Source organism: Nyctibius grandis, chromosome 6 (assembly GCF_013368605.1).
Source record: "Nyctibius grandis isolate bNycGra1 chromosome 6, bNycGra1.pri, whole genome shotgun sequence".
NCBI classification, from domain to species: domain Eukaryota; kingdom Metazoa; phylum Chordata; class Aves; order Nyctibiiformes; family Nyctibiidae; genus Nyctibius; species Nyctibius grandis.
In genome coordinates this window covers 86736900-86763721 of record NC_090663.1, presented here as the reverse complement: position 1 = coordinate 86763721, position 26822 = coordinate 86736900, and the positions used below count along the sequence as shown (strand labels likewise).

The 26822-nt window shown below is 48.7% G+C and overlaps 1 protein-coding gene across 8 annotated transcripts in view; it reads right to left on the bottom strand.

Annotated features, from left to right (window-relative positions):
* LOC137664745 (electrogenic sodium bicarbonate cotransporter 1) overlaps positions 1 to 26822 on the bottom strand; it is a 140068-nt gene that overhangs the window by 52717 nt on the left and 60529 nt on the right. For 6 of the 8 annotated variants that reach the window (XM_068403165.1, XM_068403166.1, XM_068403160.1 and 3 more), the window contains 3 exons: positions 7545 to 7680; positions 3506 to 3666; positions 722 to 901 (listed from right to left, as the gene is read on the bottom strand). In XM_068403165.1, the coding sequence (XP_068259266.1) occupies positions 722 to 901; positions 3506 to 3666; positions 7545 to 7680 (477 nt within the window). The remainder of the gene's footprint in view (positions 1 to 721; positions 902 to 3505; positions 3667 to 7544; positions 7681 to 26822) is intronic. The other 2 variants (XM_068403167.1, XM_068403163.1) reach the window with 1 other exon arrangement.

Genomic DNA, 26822 nt, shown 5'->3' with positions numbered 1-26822 from the left:
AACTCAAGAGGCTTAAATCTCCTCTAAGACGACTGCAAACCTCGACGTGTGGGTGAGCACAGAGCCACTGCCAAGGCCTCTCCAGCTGTCTGCATCCCCACGCACGTTCGCAGACACCGCTAGAAACATGGCACTACCTACTACACTGTTTGTAGAGAGAGACACATCCACAACATACACCACCAAACGCTTGTAGGGTGAACAAAGCAGGGTGGCAATCGGCTTTACCCACACTGGACAATGACTGTAGGGCAACCAAATGCGAGCTAGATGGTACTGGCAAGTCATTTTTGACCAAGAGTGCCATGGACACCATCTGTTACAGAAATGGAACGTGCAAGAAAGCTTTGTCTCTTTCCAAACGTTGCAGATGACCGGCCTTTTAGGTTCAGGCACAGCTGGAGTTGGTTGTAAATCTCTTTCCTAGCGTTGTTCCTACACCATCTCCTACACACCAGCTGCAAGAGCATCCCTCTGCCCATCCCTGTGCCTCCTGCCTGTCCCCTCCTCTCCCACTCCGTCCAGTGAAGATAGGGCTAGAGCGATGTGCCACTGCCAAAGCAGCCTTCGGAGCCCACCACTGATGTGTCATCAGTATGGGCATCGCTACGCTACTCGTGGGTTAGAAAAGCATCGTCAAGGCCACGTGGTTAGTGTTGGGCGGGCGGTTTGGTGGGTTGCTGTGGAAGGGAAGGCTGTAGCCAGTCAGCCTCTGCATTACCGTTATCGGGGTTGGTAAACATCCTACTTGCACTGGAGACGGTCTTTCCGATGTCAGCCAGGGAGCGCAGGTTGGATTTCTTGGTCTGGTGCCGGTGCTTCCTGAGCAGAGTGTAGGTGACTTTGTCCCTCAGTTCGGATTTCAACAGCCCCGTCTCGATCTGGTCGTCGACGATCATCTCTGTTGCACGCAAAGAAAGGGGTGAGGGAGAGAAGAGGACAGTTAATCACAAAGCACCGAAGGAGCAAGCAGGGGAAAGAGGCGGATCATTGTCACTCTACCTTTCTGAAGGCTTTCCTTCCCATCCCAAACCCACCACCGGATTTCACCCTTTTATTTGTCATGGGAATCTCTTTTAGACATTTTTTTTGAAACAGAACATCAGCATTTCCATCCAACAAAACCCATCGGCCACCGACACGTACCTGTTGCGCCGGGACTCACAGAATCCCAGAATCAATCAGGTTGGAAGAGCCCTCTGGGATCATCGAGTCCAACCATTGCCCTGACACAACCATGGCAACTAGACCATGGCACTAAGTGCCATGTCCAGGCTTGTCTTAAACCCCTCCAGAGATGGTGACTCCACCACCTCCCTGGGCAGCCCCTTCCAGTGTCTAATGACCCTTGCTGAGAAGAAATGCTTCCTCATGTCCAACCTGAACCTCCCCTGGCAAAGCTTGGGGCTGTGTCCTCTTGTCCTATCGCTACTTGCCTGGGAGAAGAGGCCGACTCCCACTTCACTACAACCTCCCTTCAGGTAGTTGGAGACTGCACTAAGGTCACCTCGGAGCCTCCTCTTCTCCAGGCTAAACACCCCCAGCTCCCTCAGCCGTTCCTCGGAGGTCAGACCCTCCAGACCCTTCCCCAGCTTGGTTGCCCTCCTCTGGACTCGCTCCAACACCTCAACATCTTTCTTGAAGCGCGGGGCCCAGAACTGGACACAGGATTCAAGGTGCGGCCTCACCAGTGCCCAGTACAGAGAGACGATCCCTTCCCCAGACCGGCTGGCTACACTATTCCTGATAGAGGCCAGGATGCCTTTGGCCTTCTTGGCCACCTGGGCACACTGCTGGCTCATGTTTAGCCGGCTGTCGATCAGCACCCCCAGGTCTCTTTCCACCAGGCCACTTTCTAACCACTCCCTTCTGCTATTCTCATACATGCCACTGAACCTGTTTCAAACCACCTGTACCCAGGATTAGATGGTTCTTAGCTCAGAAAGGGAACCTGCTCAGACCCTGTATTTTTGTGAAGAAGCTACAACTACATTGCAAGCGCCAGCGTGCTCCCAAAAATGACATGGTAAAACTTCTATCAGACTCAACAAGGCCCGTGTTCACCTCGCAGGCCCCCAATTAAACCTCATCTAACGCCAGGGAAAAGTCCTGGAGATGAGTAACTAATTAAATCGCTCACTCTCAGAACTGCAGTAAAATGACAGCAACTACAAAAGGCAGAACTTGCTCCAGTTCTCACAGAACGTATCCTGCAGCCTTGCCTTTCACTGAGTCACCAGGAGAAGAGGCTCCCAGCCCACTGCAAGGACTGCTCACTTCCAGAGGAGAAAGGAAGAAAAGGCAGCCAGATTTATGAAGAATCTCTCTTGTGCATTAACTCTCACATTAAGTAGCTCCCTTGATTACTCCAGTGCTGTCCCCCAAGGAGAAGTGGCAGCTCGTATTTGTCTACCCATAACTTTTATTTGTGCTAATAATGAAAGTTATGGGCAAGTGGAGGAGGAACATGCATCACATTTGCTAACTCAGTGAGTTGGGAAGTCATCTTCTATATGCTTCTATATATCATCTTCTATACAAGTCTTCATCACGTTTACCCTTCCCCATTTGGCAAGTGTTTCTTCCCTTCCATGTTTCTGATATAACTCAAAGAGAGCTCGGAGTTTTCTTCCTGCGTGTCCCTCCTAGACACCAACCAAGTGGTCATGATTCAATAATTGTGGAAACCAAGCCTGCAGGCTTCTTGGACATCCCTATCTAACTGATTAAGGATCTGGACCAGCAAAAATATCCCACTCAGGACAGTGTTACAGCAACAGCAGCCACTGATTTGTCATTTAGTCTCCCAGGAATCAGATTTAATTTGGGTGTTGAAGAAGAATATTGAAGGTGACATCTCAAAGCGACTTCAAAAAGAAATGTAAAGTTTGAGGGTTAAAGTTCTGGACCACTGACAGCTGCTATCTTCTGAAGCACGTTCAGCTTCAGCATAAAGCTGCAGAGGTTTTTGTTTGATTGTTTTTTTTTAAACTTTGCAAAGCTGTGCATTGGGATACACAGACACAAAACCAAAGGAAGACAAACGCCACCATAAGCACCGACAAAACTAAGCTCAAAACTCTGTAGATAACATCAGAGGCAGCTTTTGTAATTCCAAGTCTTACAAACTAGTGCAACACCTGGTATTTGATAATTTCATGCCAGGAAAATTTTGTAATTCAAAGCACTTCGGACATCTACTTCAGGATCCAAATGATTCTACATCAGCACCAAGAAGCAGCTCAAGGTAAGCATTTGTTACCACTGAAGTTGATTCTCCTCTTCTTCCTGAATCGAGAAGAACACTTTGCATCTATCTCTTATCCTTCTCCACGTACCTTCTGGTTTTCCCTGTTACTCCTTGGAGGATTATCTCTTTATTCTCCAAGCACTGCTTTTTCATTAAGCATGAAATCACTGATGACCATCACTGATGGTCATCAACGTGACCATCATCAGGGTTAATAAAAGTCTGTAGGGGAAGAGCCAAGGCAGCTGTACTCACCCACCACCTGCGGGAGGGAAGAGGCCTCCATATCCAGCAGGATCGAGCCTTTCTCTATACACGTCCTCAACTCAAACAAGCTGTGCAGGGACAAGGTGGCCACGTGAGGTTTGCTCCATCGCTCCCCGCCTTGTTCCACCTTCTCCTCAAACTTGATCCACCTACGAGAGGGCAGAGCAAGGAGACAGTGTGAAGGCTGTCGGCTCCTTGCAGACACATGTCTCAGAGAAGCAAGACAGCTGAACCACCAGAACATTCCAACAAGTTCAAGCACATGCGTTTTCCCACACATCTCCAAGGCCACAAATCCATGACCAAGTTGCCAAGGCTTAATGAACTGGTATGTGTCAGCTGAGCGGTGATAACGCTCCGCCTGCTTGTAAACCACCACAAAGGTGAGCTAAAACATGTTATCTTTGATAGCTTCCCCCCAGACTTCAACTAACACCCTTTGGCTGATGTTTGCTCCAGGCCAAGAGCACACAGGCAGCCTCAGCGACTCAACCAAGACCCAGCCACTCCCTCCACGGTTTGCACACCTCGTCCCTAACCCCACACTGCATCAAACCAACCACCACAACTGATGAGCAGATTTTGAAATAATGTTATTAAAAAGTCTTGCTAGGGGTTTGTATTCTGCTGTGGGAGCTAACTTGCTGTATTCGATATCCATAACACTCTGCAAAGTGTTCTCTCTATAAAATGTCCAAAATATCACGAGACCCCACGGAGAGAAAGTCAGGTAACACAGTCAGACTTAACTGACCTTGAGTGACAAGGGCTGGGCACCACAGCTCCTCAGAAAGGATGGGAGGAAAAAAAAAAATCAGCATTTCTGGAACTAAGGTGACTTGTATTCACAGAATCAATCAGGTTGGAAAAGCCCTCTGGGATCATCGAGTCCAACCATTGCCCTGACACCACCATGGCAACTAGACCAGGGCACTAAGTGCCATGTCCAGGCTTTTCTTAAACCCCTCCAGAGATGGTGACTCCACCACCTCCCTGGGCAGACCCTTCCAATGGCTAATGACCCTTGCTGAGAAGAAATGCTTCCTAATGGCCAACCTGAACCTCCCCTGGTGAAGCTTGAGGCTGTGTCCTCTTGTCCTAGCGCTGGTTGCCTGGGAGAAGAGGCCGACTCCCACTCTGCTACAACCTCCCTTCAGGTAGTTGTAGACTGCACTAAGGTCACCTCTGAGCCTCCTCTTCTCCAGGCTAAACACCCCCAGCTCCCTCAGCCGTTCCTCGTAGGTCAGACCCTCCAGACCCTTCACCAGCTTGGTCGCCCTCCTCTGCACTCGCTCCAACACCTCAACATCTTTCTTCAAGTGCGGGGCCCAGAACTGGACACAGGATTCAAGGTGCCCCCTCACCAGTGCTGAGCACAGAGGGACGATCACTCAAGTGTTCAAATCCAGGCAGTAAAATCCGACAACTTCAGTCACTGCCAAAACTCAGCAGGACCGAGCAGTACTGCCCCATACCCCGAGGCTGGCGTGAGGTAAAGGGTGGAGGAGAGGAGCATGTCCCAGCCAAAGCCAAAGACGTTCTCAGCAGAACAAACGAGCCACCAAAGGAACAGACTCAAATTAAGGGGCTTGTTGTTCCCCTCCACTCTCTAGCTGCTGTTTAATGATTTAACAAAGTAGGTCTGAAAAAAAACAGAAAGCTCATCTCTAGCTAAAGATTAGAGCAAAAGTTAAAGCCTGTTCTGTGCAAAATACTCTTTACACCCCCAAAACCACGTCTGCACAGCAGGCAAGCAGGAGGCTTCCCCTCCACCTCCATGCCTGACCCTGCCCTTGGCCCCGCTGCCCCTGGCCGGGGTCTGCACGGAGCCACCAGCTCCTTCTGCGGGGCTGGAGGGGGAGATCTCACCCTTGGCTGCCCCAGGAACAGGGAAAGACCCGCCCCAGCCTTGTTCCTTCGCTGCAGCACCCAGCCATGGCTCTGGCGATAACATCTGATGGCAAAGCAGAAGTGCTTGTTAATCTTGTCTGGACTATTTTAATATCATAGAATCACACAGTTGTTAAGGTTGGAAAAGACCTGAAAGATCATCAAGTGCAACCATCGACCCAACGCCACCATTCCCACTAAACCAGGTCCTGAAGCGCCACATCTAGATGTTTTTTGAACATCTCCAGGGACGGTGACTCCACCACCTCCCTGGGCAGCCCCTTCCAATGCCTAATGACTCTTTCAGTGAAGAAATTCTTCCTAAGATCCAGTGTGGAAAATATATTAGTCACTGGAATTTTTAAGGGGATTATTAAGACAAAATCCACACATGTAAAGGTAAGGAAGCTCATAAATTGGTTCAAAAGAATATTATTAACACCAAGGGAAATTACATTTAATCCTAAAAAATGTATTACTTGAGGATTAATCAATTACACTTTTCAACGGCAACAACCTCTTTTTGAGACTTTGTATTTTGTAAAAAAGCTGCCTTTTAAGCCAAGCTAAAAGACTGAATTTATTCTCAATAAGGTTCTATTTAGTTCACTAAATCTAGGTGTTTCCTTAGACACCTACGGGACGTTGGCAGCTGCCACTCTGTGAACGTCAGAGGGACAGAGATGCAGATTACCCTGCAACGGCACTTGGTTGGGCAAAGTGATCCGTGTGGCTTTCCAGATGTTTCACCAATGCCTTGTTCTAAAAATGTTCTGCCTGACAGAGCGTATGTAATAAAAAAAGACCTAACAGAAGATGGAAAAAACCCTATCCACCATCCCGCAGTCATTCCGTCCCTTTTCTCTGTCATCTCATGATCTTTCTACCGTCTCCCTGCCTTGCACAATGACAATCCACGCTGTGGTGGACACATTTGGGTCCCCAAATGAACTGTACCGAGCCCCCAAACAGACTGGTGGCCTCCGGCTGCTTCAGGTCTTTTCCTCTCCCTGGTTTGCTCTGTATCCTGTAACTACCACTGAAATGCAACATCCACACATCAGTGCAAGAACTATCAACCAGGTTGGAAGAGCACTCTGGGCTCATCGAGTCCAACCATTGCCCTGACACCACCATGGCAACTAGACCAGGGCACTAAGTGCCATGGCCAGGTTTTTCTTAAACCCCTCCAGAGATGGTGACTCCACCACCTTCCTGGGCAGCCCCTTCCAATGGCTAATGACCCTTGCTGAGAAGAAATGCTTCCTAATGTCCAACCTGAACCTCCCCTGGTGAAGTTCAGGGTCACTAAGGTCTGAAGCGTGAAAAAGCTTTAACAAATTGTCATTAAAACCCCTTTCCAAAGACCTACGCAGGGACATGTAAAAAGCAGAGGTGGGTGGTACAGATGGCAAAAAGCAAGTATTGAACTAATGATAAGAGGGAAGAAAAGCAATAAAGGGAGAAAAGGATGAGCACCAAGTAAGAAGTTAAAGAGTGAAAGGTGAAAAGGCTTTAAACAAGCTCTCCAAGTGACTGAGAAGTCAAAATAAAGCAAGATAAGGGGGTGAAGGGGTAGGTGGTGGAGAGGTTCATTAAACTGCAGGTAAAGGAGATTAAGGTAACCAAACAACAGGGGCTGACTACGAACACAGAAGGTGCCCTTAAGCCTGGAAGGTGGGGAAAGGGCTTAGCCCAGCCACAATAAAGGAAAAGGAAAAGCCCCAAGTCAAGCAGGGGGGACTGGGAATAGGGAAGGCAGAGCCCCCGACTGCTCTCCATCTGGCTGAGCACCTCTTTCTAGCAGGACATTTCAGGCCTTCACAGCAACCACACTGCAAACTAGGGCTCTACCTTTTAAGGCAAACCCAAGAAAAATATTTTTACTTTATTAAAAAAAAAATAAAATAAAATAAAAACTTTCTAAGGCTGGAGGCTGAACAGCAGCTTCAGATCATGACTCCAATCCAATGGTTCTTTGACCAAACCAACAGCAGCATCAAACAGGTAGAGAACCTAACCAAGAAACTCAAATCTGTAGCACAGATGTGACCCCAAGGGAACGATAACAAGCCCTTTCCCACGGGGGTCCTGCGCAGCTCCCCTTCCCTTTGGGGGTAAAGGAAAACCGACCCACCTCGCCGTCTCCTTCCACTCCATCTCTTGTCCATCGACGGCCAGGAGTTCATCCAGCTCCGTGAAGAGCTGCGGGGGCGCCGGGCTGTCATCTTCCTCTCCGAGGATGAAGCGGATGCGTTCGGCGGCGGGGGAGACTGCGGAGGTGAAAATACTGCGGTTAAGGGCCTGGGAGATGACGAGGGACGTGCGGCTCCTCGCCTCCCCCTTCTCCCCAAAGCCATTCAGCTGCTTCTCCAGGCTGCCTTTGCCATCTGACATCCTAGGCGCTGCCGACGGAGGGGCGAGGGTAGGGCTGTCTCCCTCTCTCCCCCCTTCCTTGCCTCTCACTTGACTTCTTAGAAGTTCAAGCTGGGAGTAAAGTTCAGGAAAACTCGCCTCTTCCTACAGTCCTTAACTATCTTACAGCAATTTGCAGCCCTTGTAAAAAAAGTGCTATCGAGCTCAAAACCAACACGCTCTCCAGCGCGTGCCCGAGGACCTTTCGCCCTCTGATCAGCTGAGATCCTTCGCCCCCTTTTTTATATGACGTCAAACCAGTTTCAGCCAAACCATTTTGGGGACAAGCATCCCATGGCTGGCTCTCCCCTCCCTGCCGACACGGCTCGGGCTGGCATTGGCCTGCAAGGCAGGTTGTCACCTCCCCAGCCCCACCTCTGGAAAACAGAGGAATATTTAACAGGAGGGTTGTCCCATCTATACATGAAGAATGCGACCCAACGCATTTAGTCAGGCACCAATGCACTGAAAAAAAACAACTGCTCCCATTGGGAAAAGGCTGCCCGTTCAGAAACAACGTTCAACACATGCTCTTTTGATAGCCCAAAGTTCATTAGCTCAAGAAAAATTAGCAGAACTCCCTTCCTGGGTAAGAAACAGGCGTGATTCAAAATTAAAACCCGAGAACATCGCTGCCCACATCCCAAGACCTAAGGGCATCTCCCAAGGGCAACTGGAGCTCGTGCCACAAGAGTCACCTTGCTGGAGGACTGCTTGGGGTCTCCTGGTTTTTTTTCTGACCGTATCACCTCCAAACCAAGGTGTGATCATGTGCAATTTTCAGGCAGACATCCTTTCTGCTCCCTGTTTATTAGAGTTAAACAGCAGACTCTGAACTTTGAACAGTTCTGCTCAAAACTCCTTTCTTTTCAAAAGATCGGCTGGCTGGCTGTTGCAAAATAATTAATTACACCAGGTGTCCAATCACCGGTGATTTTTCCAGGGCAAACAGTGTCTTAATTTGTAAGAGTAAGAAACATGCCCTTTCCTCCCCCCCCACTTTTTTTTTAAAGAAACTTTCATAGCTTTCTTCTTAAATTACTCAGCAAAGATTGGTGCATATTCATTTGTTCATCAGTTAGGGTGATGATTCCTTCATAATATAAACCAGATTGAGAGCAGAGGTTGTGGGGCACCCTCATACCTACTAGTCTTTTGACTTTAAATGGTTATAGAGGAGCCACGTGTCCCTTGTTTAACACCCCACCCCAGCACCAGCGAAGGCAACCTCTGAGGAGGGCTTCAGCGTGTCCCACTAAATGGGCTGGGAAGTGATTTCCTTCTCTCACGTGAAGGGGAGCAGGGAATCACAGATCACAGAATCAACCAGGTTGGAAGAGCCCTCTGGGCTCATCGAGTCCAACCATTGCCCTGACACCACCATGGCAACTAGACCATGGCACTAAGTGCCATGGCCAGGCTTTTCTTAAACCCCTCCAGAGATGGTGACTCCACCACCTCCCTGGGCAGCCCCTGCCAATGGCTAATGACCCTTGCTGAGAAGAAATGCTTCCTAATGGCCAACCTGAACCTCCCCTGGCCAAGCTTCAGGCTGTGTCCTCTTGTCCTATCGCTAGTTGCCTGGGAGAAGAGGCTGACTCCAACTTCACTACAACCTCCGTTCAGGTAGTTGTAGACTGCACTAAGCTCCCACCAAAGCTGGGTGTGCATCATACGTCGCCCCTTCTTTCTTTTCTTCTTCCCTTTGCTGTTGCTAATTTCCTATTAGCTGCCTTTAGTGCAGATGATAAGGTTCCAAACCCAATTAAGGAATTTGCTGGGTCACAGGTCTCCTATGGCTTGCTTTACCACATGTTCTTTATTGCCATTTGGTCGGTTAATGGGCCGTTTATGGGTTGTTTATGTGCTCTCTTTAGCAAGGAGAACATATTTTCACCTTAATCTCTGGCGTGGACACGGTGTGCTCAGCGCGGGGCGGCCAGCTGAGTGTCAGGCTTCAGAACGTGGGGGGTGAACCCTGCAGACCCCCCCTCGCCCGACCTTTGAGCACCAGCCCCGCCGCCCTGCCCCAGCCTTGACCATCACCTTCTACCTAATCCGTCCAGTTTAGGAGCTGCTAGAACCAGCACCGTTAGCGACAGGATCAGCTCCTGCTAAGTCTGTTTAATATTATTTTCCTTGCTATCTCAGTCAAGAAACAACCTGATGATCAACAGGATTATATTTTTCCCCTGAATGGAAGAGAAATTAAGGTGTTAATTGCAGATGGTAAGCTGCTGCAACGCAACACTTAAGGAGAGGTATTACCATCTGTAAGCGACACCTCTCACCTCCCCCTTTTCCCTTATAAAACACATCACTTGCAGAAGAGGATGAACACATCAGCAGTTCCTCCTAGTTCACTTCAGGCTAATTACAAGTAATAATTCATACCCGCAGGTTCCCAAAGGCAAAATCAATCTCCATCGAGAGAGAGAAATCTCAGAGTGATGGGTGGGAGATGGTTACAGCCTGGCTGCCTTGGGATGGAGGAACAAGGTGGACTCTTTTGTGTTGATGTGCAAGTGGAACAGCCTCTTCTCCCATCAGCCAACACGGTTTTCCTCCTGTTTTTCCAGCTTGCTGTTACTGGTGACTCTTGTAAACACCCTTGGGACCTGCACCTCCGTCAACTCCTTCCACCACTCAAGGCCAAAGAGACCACCTAACACCAAGTTCTCCGGTACTTTGAAGTCCATCAGCAGCCACAAAAATCCCCAAGAGACCTGGTGTAAATCCCTCCTCAAAGCCTGTGGTAACATTATCAAGCAAGGCTATTTGTCAAACATGCTCTCCAAATACACCCATTAAAACAGGACACCATTATACTCCCGTTAATTTCTGGGGTTGCCCTCAGTCAGCCAAAACCGGGCTCAAACCCGGCTCAAGTCGGAGCGAGCTAGCTAAGTGAAACACCTCCACAGATGCTTTGATCAGATTTAAAGTCCTTTTCCTTCTAGTTTAGCTGACTTCACTTCCAAAATTAATCCATTACCCAAAACAATTTTAATTGTGTGTTAATGTCTCTACAAGACCTTACACAGCGTAATCATTTCCTTATGATTTATCCCTTGGATCAATCTTCCTGACCCTTCTTGCACAGACAAGCCCCCGAGTTTGAGCGTTTTCAGACACGATTCAAGGCACTACCTGGGGGTGAGTTTCCACGAAGGATCACTGATGACACAACCCCACACTCCGGTCAGTGTTACTACCGAGAGCAGCGAGGCAGGCAGTTTCACCATGCTAACCCCACTGATAGCACAACCCTTCTCTGTCCAGCAGACAGCAAACCATGACACACCAGCACAGAGCTCTGCAGGCTACAGACAGGGCAAGAAAGGCTCCTAAGGACAGGAGACTTGAAAAAAAATTGCAAATCACTAATTTTGATGCTCCCTTCATCCAGCTTGCAGCTGCAGGGCAGACTGTGGACACTTACTATCTCCCCTTGATGGCCGTTCACAACAGGGATGTCAGCAGAAGCAGCAGTAAGCTGGACCAGCGCTGAGGACACATCCCTGGTGGGAGCAGAACTCGGGCTAGCTTGATTTCACAGTCAGATTCTTGCTCTGCATCTACCTGGCTTCACCAACACAGGCAAGAGCTAGCTCAGTTACTCAGTCTGGCAAAAGCTGTGGAGGAAAGCTGCTGGACCAAGGCCAGGGTCAGGTTTGACAGTGAGAATGTGAGAACACTCACCACTCTACCCACACCCCCATCCTCAGCCTTTTCTTCCACAACTGGAAGAAAGCCTGGACATGGCACTTAGTGCCCTGGTCTAGTTGCCATGGTGGTGTCAGGGCAATGGTTGGACTCGATGAGCCCAGAGGGCTCTTCCAACCTCATTGATTCTGTGAACTACGGGGTGCAAAAGTGGAGAACGCTGTTCAAGCTGCTTGATCCATCCTGAAGCAAACAGCCCCCATCCCTCGATCATGACCCCTTCCAGCACTGACCGCCTCTGGAATAATCCCTTTTTTTTGCTGGACTATTGTACTGCATGATTGTACACGTTCTGCTCTAAGCTCCTCTGCACCATGTGGCATATATTAAGTCTTTGATCTGCAAAAAATCTTCAGTCTTAGACAAATGCTTACTAAGAACATTCTCTCAAGTGCCAGAAGAACGGCAGCTTTTACGTAACGATGCTGTCAAGATAATGCACAAACTTTTCTCTAGATATTTTACTGAAACATTCCTTGGAGATACAGGGACAGAAAAAAAGACCTGTGGGGCAGCCTTAACGTAAGTGAACACAAGTGATTAACTCCCAAATTGCTAGAAAAGCAGGAAATTTCTCTTTCTCCATCACTTTTAAACAATTTTCTAGATTCAACGAGTGCCATTTTTAATGACATCAAAGGCGGTGGTGCCTTTGACATCTTTACCAAACAACTACCCCAGGCTTCTATAGCCTGTGCCCTGTGACCAACCACACTGTTTATAAGCCCTGGCATGATCTAAACCACGCAACAAGAAATTCATCACAAAATACGGCTCACAACGGTATTTTTTGGCTACTCCTGGAGGTCAGCCACCTTACTTCAAGCCTTGTGAAACTGCTACAGCAGCACATTTTTAAGGAGCTGTTACTGAGCAGTCGCCAAAAAGACTTTAATAAAGAAAAAGCAGCACCTAGAGCAAACCTGGCTTTTTTCCGAGCTCCCTAACGTTTCCCACTGTCACACAGAGAGGGGATGCTCGCTGGCATCACACCTCCCTTGGACATGAACAGCCGAGTCTCCAGTTAAACCATTTAGCAGCGCAGCGGCTGCCACATAGAACAGGGTTCAAAAACTGCTCCCCAATTCTCAGCGTTTTTCTTTGGCTTTTCTCCGTTGTGCTTTTTTAAGGACACAGCTATACCAACTCCGGGCTCTTTTTCTGAATTTAAGCCTCCACGCAGTGACAAGAAGAAACTTCCCTTCCCTCCCTGCCTTTAAACCCAGCCCTCCGGCTGCACCAGGCAATTTTCTGCCTATTAAGCTCTTCTCCCAAGCAGGCTTTCATCATTGTCTATCCATCCCCTTCAATCAATCTCTGCATCAGCTCCTTCCAGCGCTTCTAGGAGTCTTCTTCAGCGAGGGCTCGACAGAAGAGACCGACCCGCAGAGGGAGGAAGCCAAGTGTGCAAGAGGACGTTGGGTTTTATTCCCTCAGCCTCGCTGCGTGCCCAGCCCTTCGTCCCGGGTGTTTTTCAGCCAGTGTCTCCGCCTGAAACCGAGCCCACCTCGGTTGCCAAGCAGTATTTCCAGGAGCACTGAATGTCTCTGGCATCCAACACTTCTTGCTTTCAACTCTTTTCATTCTGCCCCCCCTGTTTTCAATGGTGCCCAACACCTCGGCCCCTTCAGGCACGGAGAGAAAAGCGCATTATTATTCCTTACCATCGTCGCAGGAGACCAACTGGTGCATGAGAGCAACGTACACGCACCGAGAGGGCTCTGCAGGTTGTTATTTCTTCATGATCACCTGCCCGCTCCAGACCCCACGTAGCAGAGGGACACCACAGGCTCCCACCAGCCACGAGGCTCAAAAGCACCGATTACCATTACAATGAAATAAATGAGGTGGGAGTTTCCCATCCCCTTGCCCACAGGACCATTATTTATGACATGGGTATGGATGGCCGGGTCCCACCTGGGTGCAAGGCAGGATGAAGTGCCAGGGGTTGGAGACCGAAGCCAGGTACCGTAAACCTGGCAGAACATCCAACCAGAGAAGCCCCATCAAGGCCAATCACATTTTCAAGGCTGACAAATACTTCTCCATCATCCACAACGTGACCTCCTTTTCACTGGTGAGCGTAAAATGATCTCAAGGATCAACACTCAGAGGGAGGGTTTGTTACCAGGCATCGCTTTGAACAGCAACAAGTAGGAGGTTCAGGTTGGACATGAGGAAGCATTTCTTCTCAGCAAGGGTCATTAGCCATTGGAAGGGGCTGCCCAGGGAGGTGGTGGAGTCACCGTCTCTGGAGAGGTTTAAGAAAAGACTGGACACGGCACTTAGTGCCCTGGTCTAGTTGCCATGGTGGTGTCAGGGCAATGGTTGGACTCGATGATCCTAGAGGGCTCTTCCAACCTGATTGATTTGGTGATTCTGAGTACAGCTCTCCTGCTTGGGTTGGGTGAAGTACAGCAGAGGCACTGCAATGTTCAACACAGGGAAAACAAAGACACAAACAGACATGACGAGGTGCCTGTTACTGATGTAACCAGGGCCAGCCTTCACCCAAGCTGGTGGTGCATGGGGAAGGCACTCCCCTTCTCCACGTGATGTTCTAACAAATGCACGTCGCTGCCCCATAAGCATTAACGTGTGTGTTGGGTGGTCTAAATCCATCTGGAGCTTAGGAGGCCACCTCATCTGGAATACCAGCAGGAATAAGGCACCAGCTTCCTTCGAGGTGCTTTGAAAAAGCTCAGGTTTTCACAGAATCACAGAATTGTTAAGGTTGGAAAAGACCTAAAAGATCATCAAGTCCAACCATCAACCCAATGCCACCGTGCCCACTAAACCATGTCCTGAAGTGCCACATCTAGACGTTTTTTGAACACCTCCAGGGATGGTGACTCCACCACCTCCCTGGGCAGCCCCTTCCAATGCCTAATGACTCTTTCAGTGAAGAAATTCTTCCTGAGATCCAGCCTGAACCTCCCCTGGCGTAACTTGAGGCTGTTTCCTCTCATCCTATCGCTGGTTACCCAGGAGAAGAGACTGACCCCACCTCACCACAACCTCCTATCAGGTAGTTGTAGAGGGCAATAAGGTCTCCCCTCAGCCTCCTCTTCTGCCAACTAAACACCCCCAGTTCCCTCAGCTGCTCCTCAAAAGACTTGTGTCCAGACCCTTCACCAGCTTTGTTGCCCTTCTGTGGACACGCTCTTTTTTTCCATCACCTTCTGAAAAGCTTCAGCAACAAACCACCCTTTCAGCTCTTAAAGGTTAACAGCCACTTATCTAAAGAGCTGCAAAGCCAGTGTGAGAGTTCAGACAATGCCTTCATGGACCTGAGAGCAGCAGGATTTGGCCTGACAGCGCCGTTACAAAACCAGGTAGGAGCATGTTGGATGCTGGTTTCCCCTCATGGTTCTCCACTGCAGCAAAGCAAGTTCCATCAAGCAGATCCACCTCTCCAGGCCTGCACTTGGAGTGACCCCCTTGATTCTGTATTTTAAATCCTGACAAAAGCCCGTCCTCAGCACTTCCCTCACTCGGCATCCCTGGACACGTCGTGATCATCCTGATGAAATCGTGAATGTCTATTAGTGGCGTGGCAACGCAAAGCTTTTGGTGGATAAATCACTTCTCTGAGGGCTTTTGCCTTTTCTCTCCGAGCCCAAACAATTCAGAAAAGGGCTTTTGCAACCGTTTTTCAGTAGCAGAAAGACCCTATTGAGATACAGCCACAATAACCAGTTTCGTTCCTGCCTTTAAAAATTAACTACCATTAACTTCAGGCTCGGAGCGGCTCCAGGCTGCCAGCAGCACGCTCCTTCCAACTGCCCCCCCAGACACAAACTCCTGATTCAACTTGTCCTCAAAAGCCTGGTGACATTTCTGCAGCTCTCGCTCTTCACCAGTTTCCCCTTGCAACAGCAAGTCGGGTTCATGCTTCTGCCTCCTTTTTACTCTTCGCCTCACGGACTCGCCCCCCACCTCCTTGGCGAGCACTAAACCTCCACGGAACACGGTCACGCTGGAATAAAACAGGCTCGTTGGCTCATGGACAAGGTCTGTGCCTTCAGATGTGCCCCACGACTCTGCAGAAGAACCCGGAGCAACCAAGAACTGCAAAACCAACCCTCCACAGCAGAAAACCTGAGTTGCCCGGTATCCCTCACGCAGCCAACTCGAAATGGGGCGTAGTTAGAGCGGCTGCTGACACGGGGTGTGCACGGGGCCGTGTTTTGAGCCGCTTTATATAAGCTCCCAAACGGCAGATGATGTCTCATTAGCAAGAGGTACCACATGGGGGGTGTTTTAGCAAATGTCAAAAGCAAATGTTCAATCCATCAATCGACCAGGTTGGAAGAGCCCTCTGGGATCATTGAGTCCAACCATTGCCCTGACACCACCATGGCAACTAGACCATGGCACTAAGTGCCATGTCCAGGCTTTTCTTAAACACCTCCAGAGATGGTGACTCCACCACCTCCCTGGGCAGCCCCTTCCAATGGCTAATGACCCTTGCTGAGAAGAAACGCTTCCTCATGTCCAACCTGAACCTCCCCTGGCCAAGCTTGAGGCTGTGTCCTCTTGTCCTATCGCTAGTTGCCTGGGAGAAGAGGCTGACTCCCACTCCACTACAACCTCCCTTCAGGTAGTTGTAGACAGCAATAAGGTCACCTCTGAGCCTCCTCTTCTACAGGCTAAACACCCCCAGCTCCCTCAGCCGTTCCTCGTAGGTCAGACCCTCCAGACCCTTCACCAGCTTGGTCGCCCTCCTCTGGACTCGCTCCAACACCTCAACATCTCTCCTGAAGTGCGGGGCCCAGAACTGGACACAGGATTCAAGGTGCCCCCTCACCAGTGCCGAGTACAGAGGGATGATCACTTCCCTAGACCAGCTGGCCTAGGTCATGTTGGAGAAAGGAAAACAAGCAGAGATAAAACAAGCTTGTAAAAAAAAATTTAAAATAAAAACAAAATCAAGAGCAGGCCAATGAAATGTTCTTGAAGAGCAGCGTCAGGCTAGCAACATACACCCCTCCTCAGCTGCACGCCACCCGGCCAGATTTTGGGGTTAACCTTAGCATCTGCTGTGCAGAAGAGGAAAAATTGCTCTTCTCATCAGACTCCAAAGTACAAGAAGGCAAATCGACTCGGGGAAGCAGTAATTCCAGTGGATTTGCTAAGGAGACTACTTATGGAATGCAGAGTGAGCCACACAGAGATACCCCCTCACCGAAACAAGAGGCTCAAAGCAGCAAGGGGGCACAAACAGAATGAGGAGGCCAAGCCCTCCTTCACGGTGCCACTCAAGAACATCTTAGTCCAACACAAGCCTTGGTCAAAGCAAAAGTGGCCAACGTGAAACATAAGGAAGATTCAACCAAAAAGTGGAGAATAAGTACCCAAAGCATAATAAGGAAAATTAATTACTTCTATCAGCAGCAGGAGCTTGAGAACCGGTGGGTGAAGCGGACCACCTCGGAGCGAGACAGCCAATTAAGGGGATTAAGGATTTTGCAGAAAAGCAAACGAGCTTCTTTGCGTGAAACTTCACCACATAGGTGGGGGGAAAGACATTCAACCTTTTTCAAAGGCTGTCATGTAAGGCAGCTCGGACATGAAGGTGTCTGCAGAAGGAGGAAGAACAGACAGAGATGAACTCAGCACTACGTGGACAAGGCCCCTTGCCCTCACACCTCATGAGACCCCGTCCAGCCCCAAGGCTTTAGCGAGGTCTGGAATGCTTCGTGCAGCCTGAAACCACCGCAACCAGTAATCAATCCAGGAAACCACCAGGAACTGGTACCCAACTCACTGAACATGCTCTACCACAGGGTACCACCTACTGCAGCAGAAAGAACCAAACCATGGTGACTTAGTGCCATGGTCTAGTTGACATGGTGGTGTCAGGGCAATGGTTGGACTTGATGAGCCCAGCGGGCTCTTCCAACCTCATTGATTCTGTGATTTCCTCTGGTTTCCAGCCCTTTCCAGACTCCAGGTCCTGCCCTTTGGAGGTTTTCTACCCCTGCTCAACCACACCACACTTTCAAGAAGCACACAAGGTTAGCATGCCTTTATTTTTCTCCCACTACTAAAGACACAGTGAACGTGAGCTGCCGCAGCCTGCTGGGACTCACCCAGACCGGGGCTGCTGTAGTTAAAACCAAAACCACTCACAGAGTTCTTGGGTTGTTTTTTCTTTGCTTTCTTTTAAGCTCCTAAATGCAACTTTAGCAATTACTGCTTTATGTAATTGCCTCACATTTAATGTTTACAGCAACATTTTACAACTCATTTACATGTCGTTTCACTAAATGCTTTAGGGTTAATTGGTCTTTTGTCTTGCATTAAGCAGCTTGTTAATTATTAGACAGTCGGGAGGAAAAAACAAGTAGGAGGTCAGTTTGGGGATGGCTTGGACCGAACAGAACGGCTGCTTGTAATTACCACATGCACGGGGGTGATTTTTGCCCAAGCATTGACCTTCCCAAGGGTCAACCCCATGTTCAGCCCCATGAGTGAAGGGTCATTTTACAGGATCACGTCGTCTCCTTCGTTCTACCTAGGAGGAGGAGGAGACCACAGGGCTCATTTACCGACTTCATTGCCTACAGCGTGTGCACAAAGATGAAGCCACAGGAGAAGAGAGGGGAGGATGCAAGTCCTTGTGCTTGGCATGAAGAACATCGCAGGGAAAATTGGCATTTTCAAACACGCTGCAGACAAAATGGGTGGAAGGAGGAACGCAAGGAGGATCCAGAGGGATCCACTCTACAACTACCTGAAGGGAGGTTGTAGTGAAGTGGGAGTCGGCCTCTTCTCCTGGGCAACCAGCGATAGGACAAGAGGACACAGCCTCAAGCTTTGCCAGGGGAGGTTCAGGTTGGACAGTAGGAAGCATTTCTTCTCAGAAGGGGTCATTAGCCATTGGAAGGGGCTGCCCAGGGAGGTGGTGGAGTCACCATCTCTGGAGGGGTTTAAGAAAAGCCTGGACATGGCACTTAGTGCCCTGGTCTAGTTGCCATGGTGGTGTCAGGGCAACGGTTGGACTCGATGATTCCAGAGGGCTCTTCCAACCTGGTTGATTCTGTGTGATATTCTGTTTCCCTGGGCCATACCCAGACAACCCAAACCAAGCCCCCACATTTTCCAGTTCCTTGATTAGAGCACACCCAGGCCACATCTCAATATCACATTGTGGCACAAATAATTTTGTACCACGTGCGCTAAAAGGGAGCCCCAGGACACCTGAGTATTCCCTGCTCTGAGCACTAGACCCCCAGATGCATCCAAGGGGATCAGAAGGGGAGGAGAAAGTAGATCAGCCAGGTACACTAATAATCTTTTAGACAAGTTTGGATGGGAAGGGCAACCCAGAAATGAGCGGTGTTTTCCAAAACAACATCTCCTCAACCGTAAATCCCTTTACAAGCACTGATCTCCTTATGAGCTGTTAAACGCTATCTTTATTTCTTTTTAATTGGTCCCACTGCATTTTAAGTTGCTTTTTGAAAGTCTAGTGGAAGGATATAACCATGATGTGTTGAAACACTGAACTGTTAAAACATGGGAATTCAACTTAAAAACTCTGCAGTTTTACTGGTGCTCAGATTTCATTGATGAGAAATAAGGAATGTACATTTTTATTTTAAATACACCATTATTAAGAAATCTTAGTGTGTGGCAAGTTTCTGCAAATCATTAATTATTCTAACTCAGCAAGGGGTTGCTGCTGCTGCTTTCCTTCTGACCCCAGGAACCCGCACACGCTCCGGCTGGGTTTAAGAATAATAACATGGAAACGTCCCCCTTCCTCAGCTTTAACGCTTTTTTTTGCTCCCAGTGCTTTAGCTGCTCGTTCCTCCTTCCCCGCTGGGATCAGGGGTCTGCACTCGGACCAGTCCATTTTGGAGATTCAGCTTGGTGCGTGGCCATGAAACCAGTTTGATGGCAAGTGAAACCAGTTCGATGGGCCCCGCACTTCAAGAAAGATGTTGAGGTGTTGGAGCGAGTCCAGAGGAGGGCGACCAAGCTGGGGAAGGGTCTGGAGGGTCTGACCTACGAGGAACGGCTGAGGGAGCTGGGGGTGTTTAGCCTGGAGAAGAGGAGGCTCAGAGGTGACCTTAGTGCAGTCTACAACTACCTGAAGGGAGGTTGTAGTGAAGTGGGAGTTGGCCTCTTCTCCCGGGCAACCAGCGATAGGACAAGAGGACACAACCTCAAGCTTGGCCAGGGGAGGGTCAGGTTGGACATTAGGAAGCATTTCTTCTCAGCAAGGGTCATTAGCCATTGGAAGGGGCTGCCCAGGGAGGTGGTGGAGTCACCATCTCTGGAGGGGTTTAAGAAAAGCCTGGACATGGCACTTAGTGCCCTGGTCTAGTTGCCATGGTGGTGTCAGGGCAACGGTTGGACTCGATGAGCCCAGAGGGCTCTTCCAACCTGGTTGATTGTGGGATTCTGTGAAACCAGTTTGATGGCCACGAAACCAGTTGGATGGCCACAAAGGCGAGGGCAGGCGCTGCTGTTGGGAAGGTAGAAAGGAGCGGAGGCGCGATGGGAGCTTCGTCCAGGAGAGGTGCCCCGAGGGAGAGGTGCAGTTAAGGGCAGGACGAGGCAGCAGAAGCGAGCTGTGCAGCGAAGCGACCTCGGGCTGCGCTGTCAAAGTTCACAGCCCAGCAGCTGGGCAGGGCGCAGTTAATACCGATATTCAAAGGAGCCTGGCCCGGTGCCAAGCCCGCCGTCCGTGTGACAAGGGTCGCTTTGTCTCCCATCTCCCTCCGCCTCCCAGCGCATGGGAAACTTCAGAAATTCCCTCGCCGAGGAGAACAACTAAGCTGAGTAACTGGGAATTACAGGCTTTCAAGGTTAGCTCGCTGCCGGAGCCAAGACATAGTTCCAGTGCTTCTCAGGACTGAAAACAACCTTCTACTTTTAATGACTTGCCTTTTATCTTTAATAAGGGATTAGGAGTTATTTTTCCAGCTAATACCTTAAAATCCAGATAATCATAAAAGCAATCAGTGGTACTCAATATATGTTAATTACTCATTTTCTTCTCGTCTCTCGTTGGCGTGCTGTCACTCATGTACATTAATTTGTCTATAATAAGGCTGCAAATCAAAACCAACAAAAGGCTTCGGGTCCTCTGGGGAGTCACAGGTTTAGACTTGGGGGATTAACAACAGATTATAGCTGCGACGACGGTGAAGAAAACAACGTTATGGCCAAAGACGTGCTGAACTATCACAGAATCCCAGAATCAACCAGGTTGGAAGAGCCCTCTGGGCTCATCGAGTCCAACCATTGCCCTGACACCACCATGGCAACTAGACCAGGGCACTAAGTGCCATGTCCAGGCTTTTCTTAAAGACCTCCAGAGATGGTGACTCCACCACCTCCCTGGGCAGTCCCTTCCAATGGCTAATGACCTTTGCTGAGAAGAAATGCTTCCTTCTCGTTTCCTTGGAGCTGATGTAGCATTTGCTAACTGCAGCAGTGCAAATTCTACAGTGCAAGCCTCAGAACATGCTTATAAGCCCTGCATTAAAGAAAAATAAACACAAAAACCCAGTAACACTTTCAAGTATCTTTACATCATGGCCACTTAACAGCAAAATCAACTGGAGAGATGCTGGTGAAGTTCTGGAAAAGGCCAGTCTGTTCTTCCATAGATTTGTGGCTAACACACAATTTTGGAAGGAAGCGGACAACGGGAGAGGCAAACGGGCCAAGATCACCCAGAGGGTTAGTGACAGGGAGCCAAAAACACAACTTGGCTCGCCTGCCTCCACTGCAGTGTCCTCCCCAGCAGATTACACTGCCTATCGCAGAGCCATAGCATGCTGCTCCTCTCCTCTCGCCTCGTGTTTTCCACAACACAAGGAACACTGCAGGGTAGGCAAGAAGAACTGCACCTTGGAACTGATAAAAGCAGCAGACCCTCACACGACACGATTTCACCTCCAGCAAGTCGGGGAATTATGTTCTTGTCGTGTGGATGCAAAAGGGACATCACAAAGGGCAGCTTCTCTCCACAGCACGGCAAGGGGTGTTCATTCCTACAGCGGAGATCCACCACAAGGGCTGCGTGACCAGACCACCAAATCCCAGCTCTGGGGACTCCCGTAAGACCCAACGAAAGGGGGGACATCTGCAGCCACCGAGCACTCCGGCCAAGCTTCGCCGCAGAGGCCGGGCGTTGCTCCTCTGACCTCCCAACCACTACAAACCCTTTAGTTACCTTGGAAAGTCACTTGGGACGCCACGGGACTGGAGCACCAAATCATTACTTCTTCAAGAAGGCGATACTAAATTTCTTCATATTTTTGTCCAATCATTTACTGTTAAATCCTTTCTTAATAAACTGATTTAAAAACTAACAAACGAAATGAAGACCTGAGCTCTACCATAATCTACCAAGAACATGAAAACCAATATGAGAGCACTGAACAAAGAGCAGCAAGCCCGTGTTTGATTCCAAGACAATTTGATTAATCAAACTGCTTAATCCAAGTGGGAATCACTAACTAATCATCTCAGCTGAGACTATGCAAATGTGCTAAACTAGTTTTTGACAGCGGTACCTTCTGTAGTACAGAAACAGTATTACTGTCAGCTTACTTTATTAAACTACTCAACTCATTAAAGAAATTAAATGGGAGGCGACAAAACAAGAGAGGTTGTTTATTTCTTCTGAATTCTGAGTTAAAAAGAAGGGGTGGGAAGGAGAGATCACAGAATCAATGAGGTTGGAAGAGCCCTCTGGGATCATCGAGGCCAACCATTGCCCTGACACCACCATGGCAACTAGACCAGGGCACTAAGTGCCATGTCCAGGCTTTTCTTAAACACCTCCAGAGATGGTGACTCCACCACCTCCCTGGGCAGCCCCTTCCAATGGCTAATGACCCTTGCTGAGAAGAAATGCTTCCTAACTTCCAACCTGAACCTCCCCTGGTAAAGCTTGAGGCTGAGATCTAAGGAGAGCGGGGAACTCCACTAGCTCATTAGCTCAGATAACACCTCCCTTCATTCCTAGAGGGATTTCAACCGGGGAAAAAAAAAATCAAACACCAAAACCCTCAAGTATTTGCACCAACACAAATGAAGGCATCATTCCCCTTGGATATTTTTAATTGAATTTAAATTTCCATCCACATAGAATTTAAACCATTATTTCTAAGTGCTGCCAAGATGGAATGATAGATCCAGCGGGAAAGAAATATTAACATCAACTCAATCATCAAGAATCAACTTCCCTTCAGGAAATCATGAGAAATATATAGCCAGATTAAAATGCATTATTTAAATTAAAGTTTCCTACTCGCTGACTCAAATCACTGATGACACCAAAATTTTTCTTAATTTTTTTTTTTTTTTAAAGGCAAACCAGGCTCCCTGGTGAACTGTCTCATACATTACTTTGGCTACTGACTGAAGATCTCCAGAGCAAGACACACATGTTCATGGCTGCAGAGTGCCAAGGAATTCATTGCGAGTGTGTAATACTCACAGGAGCTCATCTCAGCCAGGGCAGATGGCAGAATTCTACCAGTTTTATCTGTGTATGCAAATATACACGCAGAGAAGGGATTTTTTTTTAAAAAAAAAAAGCTTGGCTTCAAGCCTTTTGAACTTTTAAAAAGAGACAGAAAAATTCCGTTACGAAATATGCAGTTGATTTCCAGGGAAATAAAATTCCTCTCCTCCCTGTGCCCCCCAGTTCCAAGTATTTCCTTATATAATATAAACCCAACCCATTGCACAGAGGAATCTCCTCATTTCCCCAGCCCTCTACACCAAAGCACTGGGCCAACCTTGCCAGGGACCCAGCGACCAGCAACGTGAGCACGTGTCACCAAAACCCCCTCTCTAGGAGCCGTCGCACCTCGCTACGTCACTCCAAGGAAGGGCTGAAGAAGGGACATGAAATTGTTGGGGGCTTCATTTATTTCAGAGCGAGCACAGGGGGTAAGAGGCAGAACAGCGGTTTGGTGCCACAAACACGCCGACAGACCCTTGCTCCAGCACTCACTGAAGAAGCAGCCCAGGCTATTAACTCGAAAATCATCTCCTGCGAAGGGCCAAGTTACCAAGTCTTTGTTGGAAACTCAAAGACATGGTGGTACCAAGTCTTTGTTGGCAACTCAAAGACATGGTGGTACCAAGTCTTTGTTGGCAACTCAAAGACATGGTGGTACCAAGTCTTTGTTGGCAACTCAAAGACATGGTGGTACCAAGTCTTTGTTGGCAACTCAAAGACATGGTGGTACCAAGTCTTTGTTGGCAACTCAAAGACATGGTGGTACCAAGTCTTGGTTGGCAACTCAAAGACATGGTGGTACCAAGTCTTTGTTGGCAACTCAAAGACATGGTGGTACCAAGTCTTTGTTGGAAACTCAAAGACATGGTGGTAACCAAGTCTTTGTTGGAAACTCAAAGACATGGTGGTAACCAAGTCTTTGTTGGAAACTCAAAGACATGGTGGTACCAAGTCTTTGTTGGAAACTCAAAGACATGGTCTTACCAAGTCTTTGTCGTGTTCTGTTTTCACAGGAATAGTTCAAAGAATCTGGAAACCTTGCCTGATGCAGTAGCATATGTGAAGTCAAACTGAGGACAGCACATGTGCTCGTGTATCAACATCAATCTGTTTTCTTCCCCTGAGTTTTCAGTAAATGGATTTTGTGCAGCAGCAAACTCAGAAGGAAAAAAAAAGGATAATGAAATAAACCTGCCAGCCATCTGCTGTGCATTATCTGCTGTACTTGGACTACGGCAGCACCTCACCCACCCACGGGCTGCAGTACGGACACTGTGCCCTTCCCAATGCCCCAACCTGATCCAACACCCTATGGCTAACTCCATCACATGGAAAAGTAACTTCAGAAGAAACATGTAGGGCCTATGTGTATCCATCAAATGCATTAAAGAAAAGAATATGTAGGAAAAAAAAGTCAGCAGCTGTTTTCCAGGTGTTTCTCAACTTTGTGGCAGTCGAGAAGCCGGAGAGAAGCTGACAGCTCTTTCAGATACCTGTTCCCTCAACCACAACCCAGGTTCTTCTGCTTGATTTTGAGATGAAGTCAAATGTCTGCCAACAACATCGCATCAAAGCTGGGAATGGTTCAATCCACTGCGGGTTCACAGACAAAGGAGGACCTGGTCTAGATAAAAAAAGCTTTTCTTCAAAACACGTTTGTTTTTTATCCCCCAAAGAGACAGGAAATTGTGAGCAATAAACCTCAAGGATTTCTGAGATTACTGCATTTGAAAGCTGTCCTCAACTCGAGATTCCCATTTGAAGCACATGCTTTGCATAACTGCAAGAAAATACACGACCTTGGTAGGAAGCAAAATATTTCTTGCAAAACATTTACTCTTCCTCTTGCTATGTAAAATCTGTCTGTTCTTCCTGAATGAAGGACACCAAACCCACGTTACACGAAAAAATGTCACGCTGGATTTAATCACAGGATGTTTGAACAAGTTAAGCACTGACCTTACGTTTCTGAAGCCAGGAATGGAGCACCCTCTCTTCTGCACCAAGTGCTGTCTTGGCCATGTGGGCTTTTAACAGGCACTCCCTTTCCAGCGTCAGGACAGAGAAAGGCACCACTGCAGTGCGACCTGGACGAGCTCCACCGAGCTCTCCAAGTGTCAGAAGAGCACAGTTCAGAGTCACCAGCCAGATGTGCAAGGGACCCTCTCCCTCAGCACGTCAGCCATGGCCCTAGGACCTCGGCGAGGCCACCAGACACCTCTGGTACTCTCCTAGCTCATCCTCATCAGCCTAAGAATGAAGCTGTTAGTGACTGCAAGAGGAGCACACATACAGCAACACCTAGTTCAGCTTGAAACGAACTTAGCTAGAGCTAAAGGCTTCGATGGCCCAACACAGGAGACCCCCATGAAGCTGCTCTGGTATGAGCCAGAAAAGTGATCCCACCTCCAGCCCGTGCCTACGAACATAGTTGGGACACTAGGAAATCTCTTTCTCTTTTTTCCTTCAACAAATACTTTCCCCCACCAGAAGGGATTGCAGAGAAGTTACCAAAGAGGACCTGCCATTCCAATTTCCTTGCTTTTCACGGCACAGATACGTCCTGGGTTTAAATGTTTTTTTAAGCAATAACACGCTTCTCAGTGTAAAATCTGAAGCAGGCAGATAACCCTCTTAGATAAGCACAGAAACCACCCCACATGCTGGCTTGCTTCTGGGGCATTTCCAAGTTCAGAAACACTAGTGGTAGAATTTTGTCAAACCAAATGGATATAGGACAAGAGGACACAGCCTCAAGCTTCGCCAGGGGAGGTTCAGGTTGGACATTAGGAAGCATTTCTTCTCAGCAAGGGTCATTAGCCATTGGAAGGGGCTGCCCAGGGAGGTGGTGGAGTCACCATCTGTGGAGGGGTTTAAGAAAAGCCTGGACATGGCCCTTAGTGCCATGGTCTAGTTGCCATGGTGGTGTCAGGGCAATGGTTGGACTCGATGAGCCCAGAGGGCTCTTCCAACCTGGTTGATTCTGTGATTGCTGCCTCCTCTTTGTTCCTCCCACAGACTAACACAGGAGAGACCAGAAGTCCCTCGAGACCCTCAGTAGGTACACTACTACTCTGCTTTCTCCCCGATGGCACACGCTGACGTCCACAGCACATGGATCACCTGCACATCCACGTTTATGATGGAAAGAAAGGCAGAAGCTACCAGCACCCCCTCTTGCACAAACCCCTCAGGACGATGTTCCTTTCACAGGTACCACCACCTCTACGTCAAGAGCACTTGACAATGCACCAAATACCACCGAACGCTGTCCTATACCCATACAAAGGTCTCACGCTCTCTTAAAACTTGCACCTTGGGCCTCTCCTCTTACATCCTGAAGCTACAGTGGTAGCAGTGTCCAAATGACCAACCCCTGCCAGAAACGAGTCATTTAGAGCCGCGGCTCCCACACACACCACGTCCAAACGAAAGCTGACCAGGCAAAAACCTTCTGCCTTTCCATTTCTCACAAGCCTCGAGTTAAAATGCTTGCAAACGCTTGCAAAAAAAAGCGCAGCATCACCACCACCTCCAAACCCTTCGGACAAGTACGGGCAGCGAGGGAAACCGCTTGCAATAAACACCGTAAGCCTGACCCACACGGACCCACAGTCCAAAAAGATGTGAAATTGCAGAAGATAATCCAAGGAGAGGCCTGGGGCTACCCACGCTGGGATCTCAGGCTTAAACAGTCGCCATTTTTAAACGCACAAAATGGTTTGTAAATGTTATTCTCACCAAAAAGGAGTTAAAAAAAAAACGCTTGCTGTG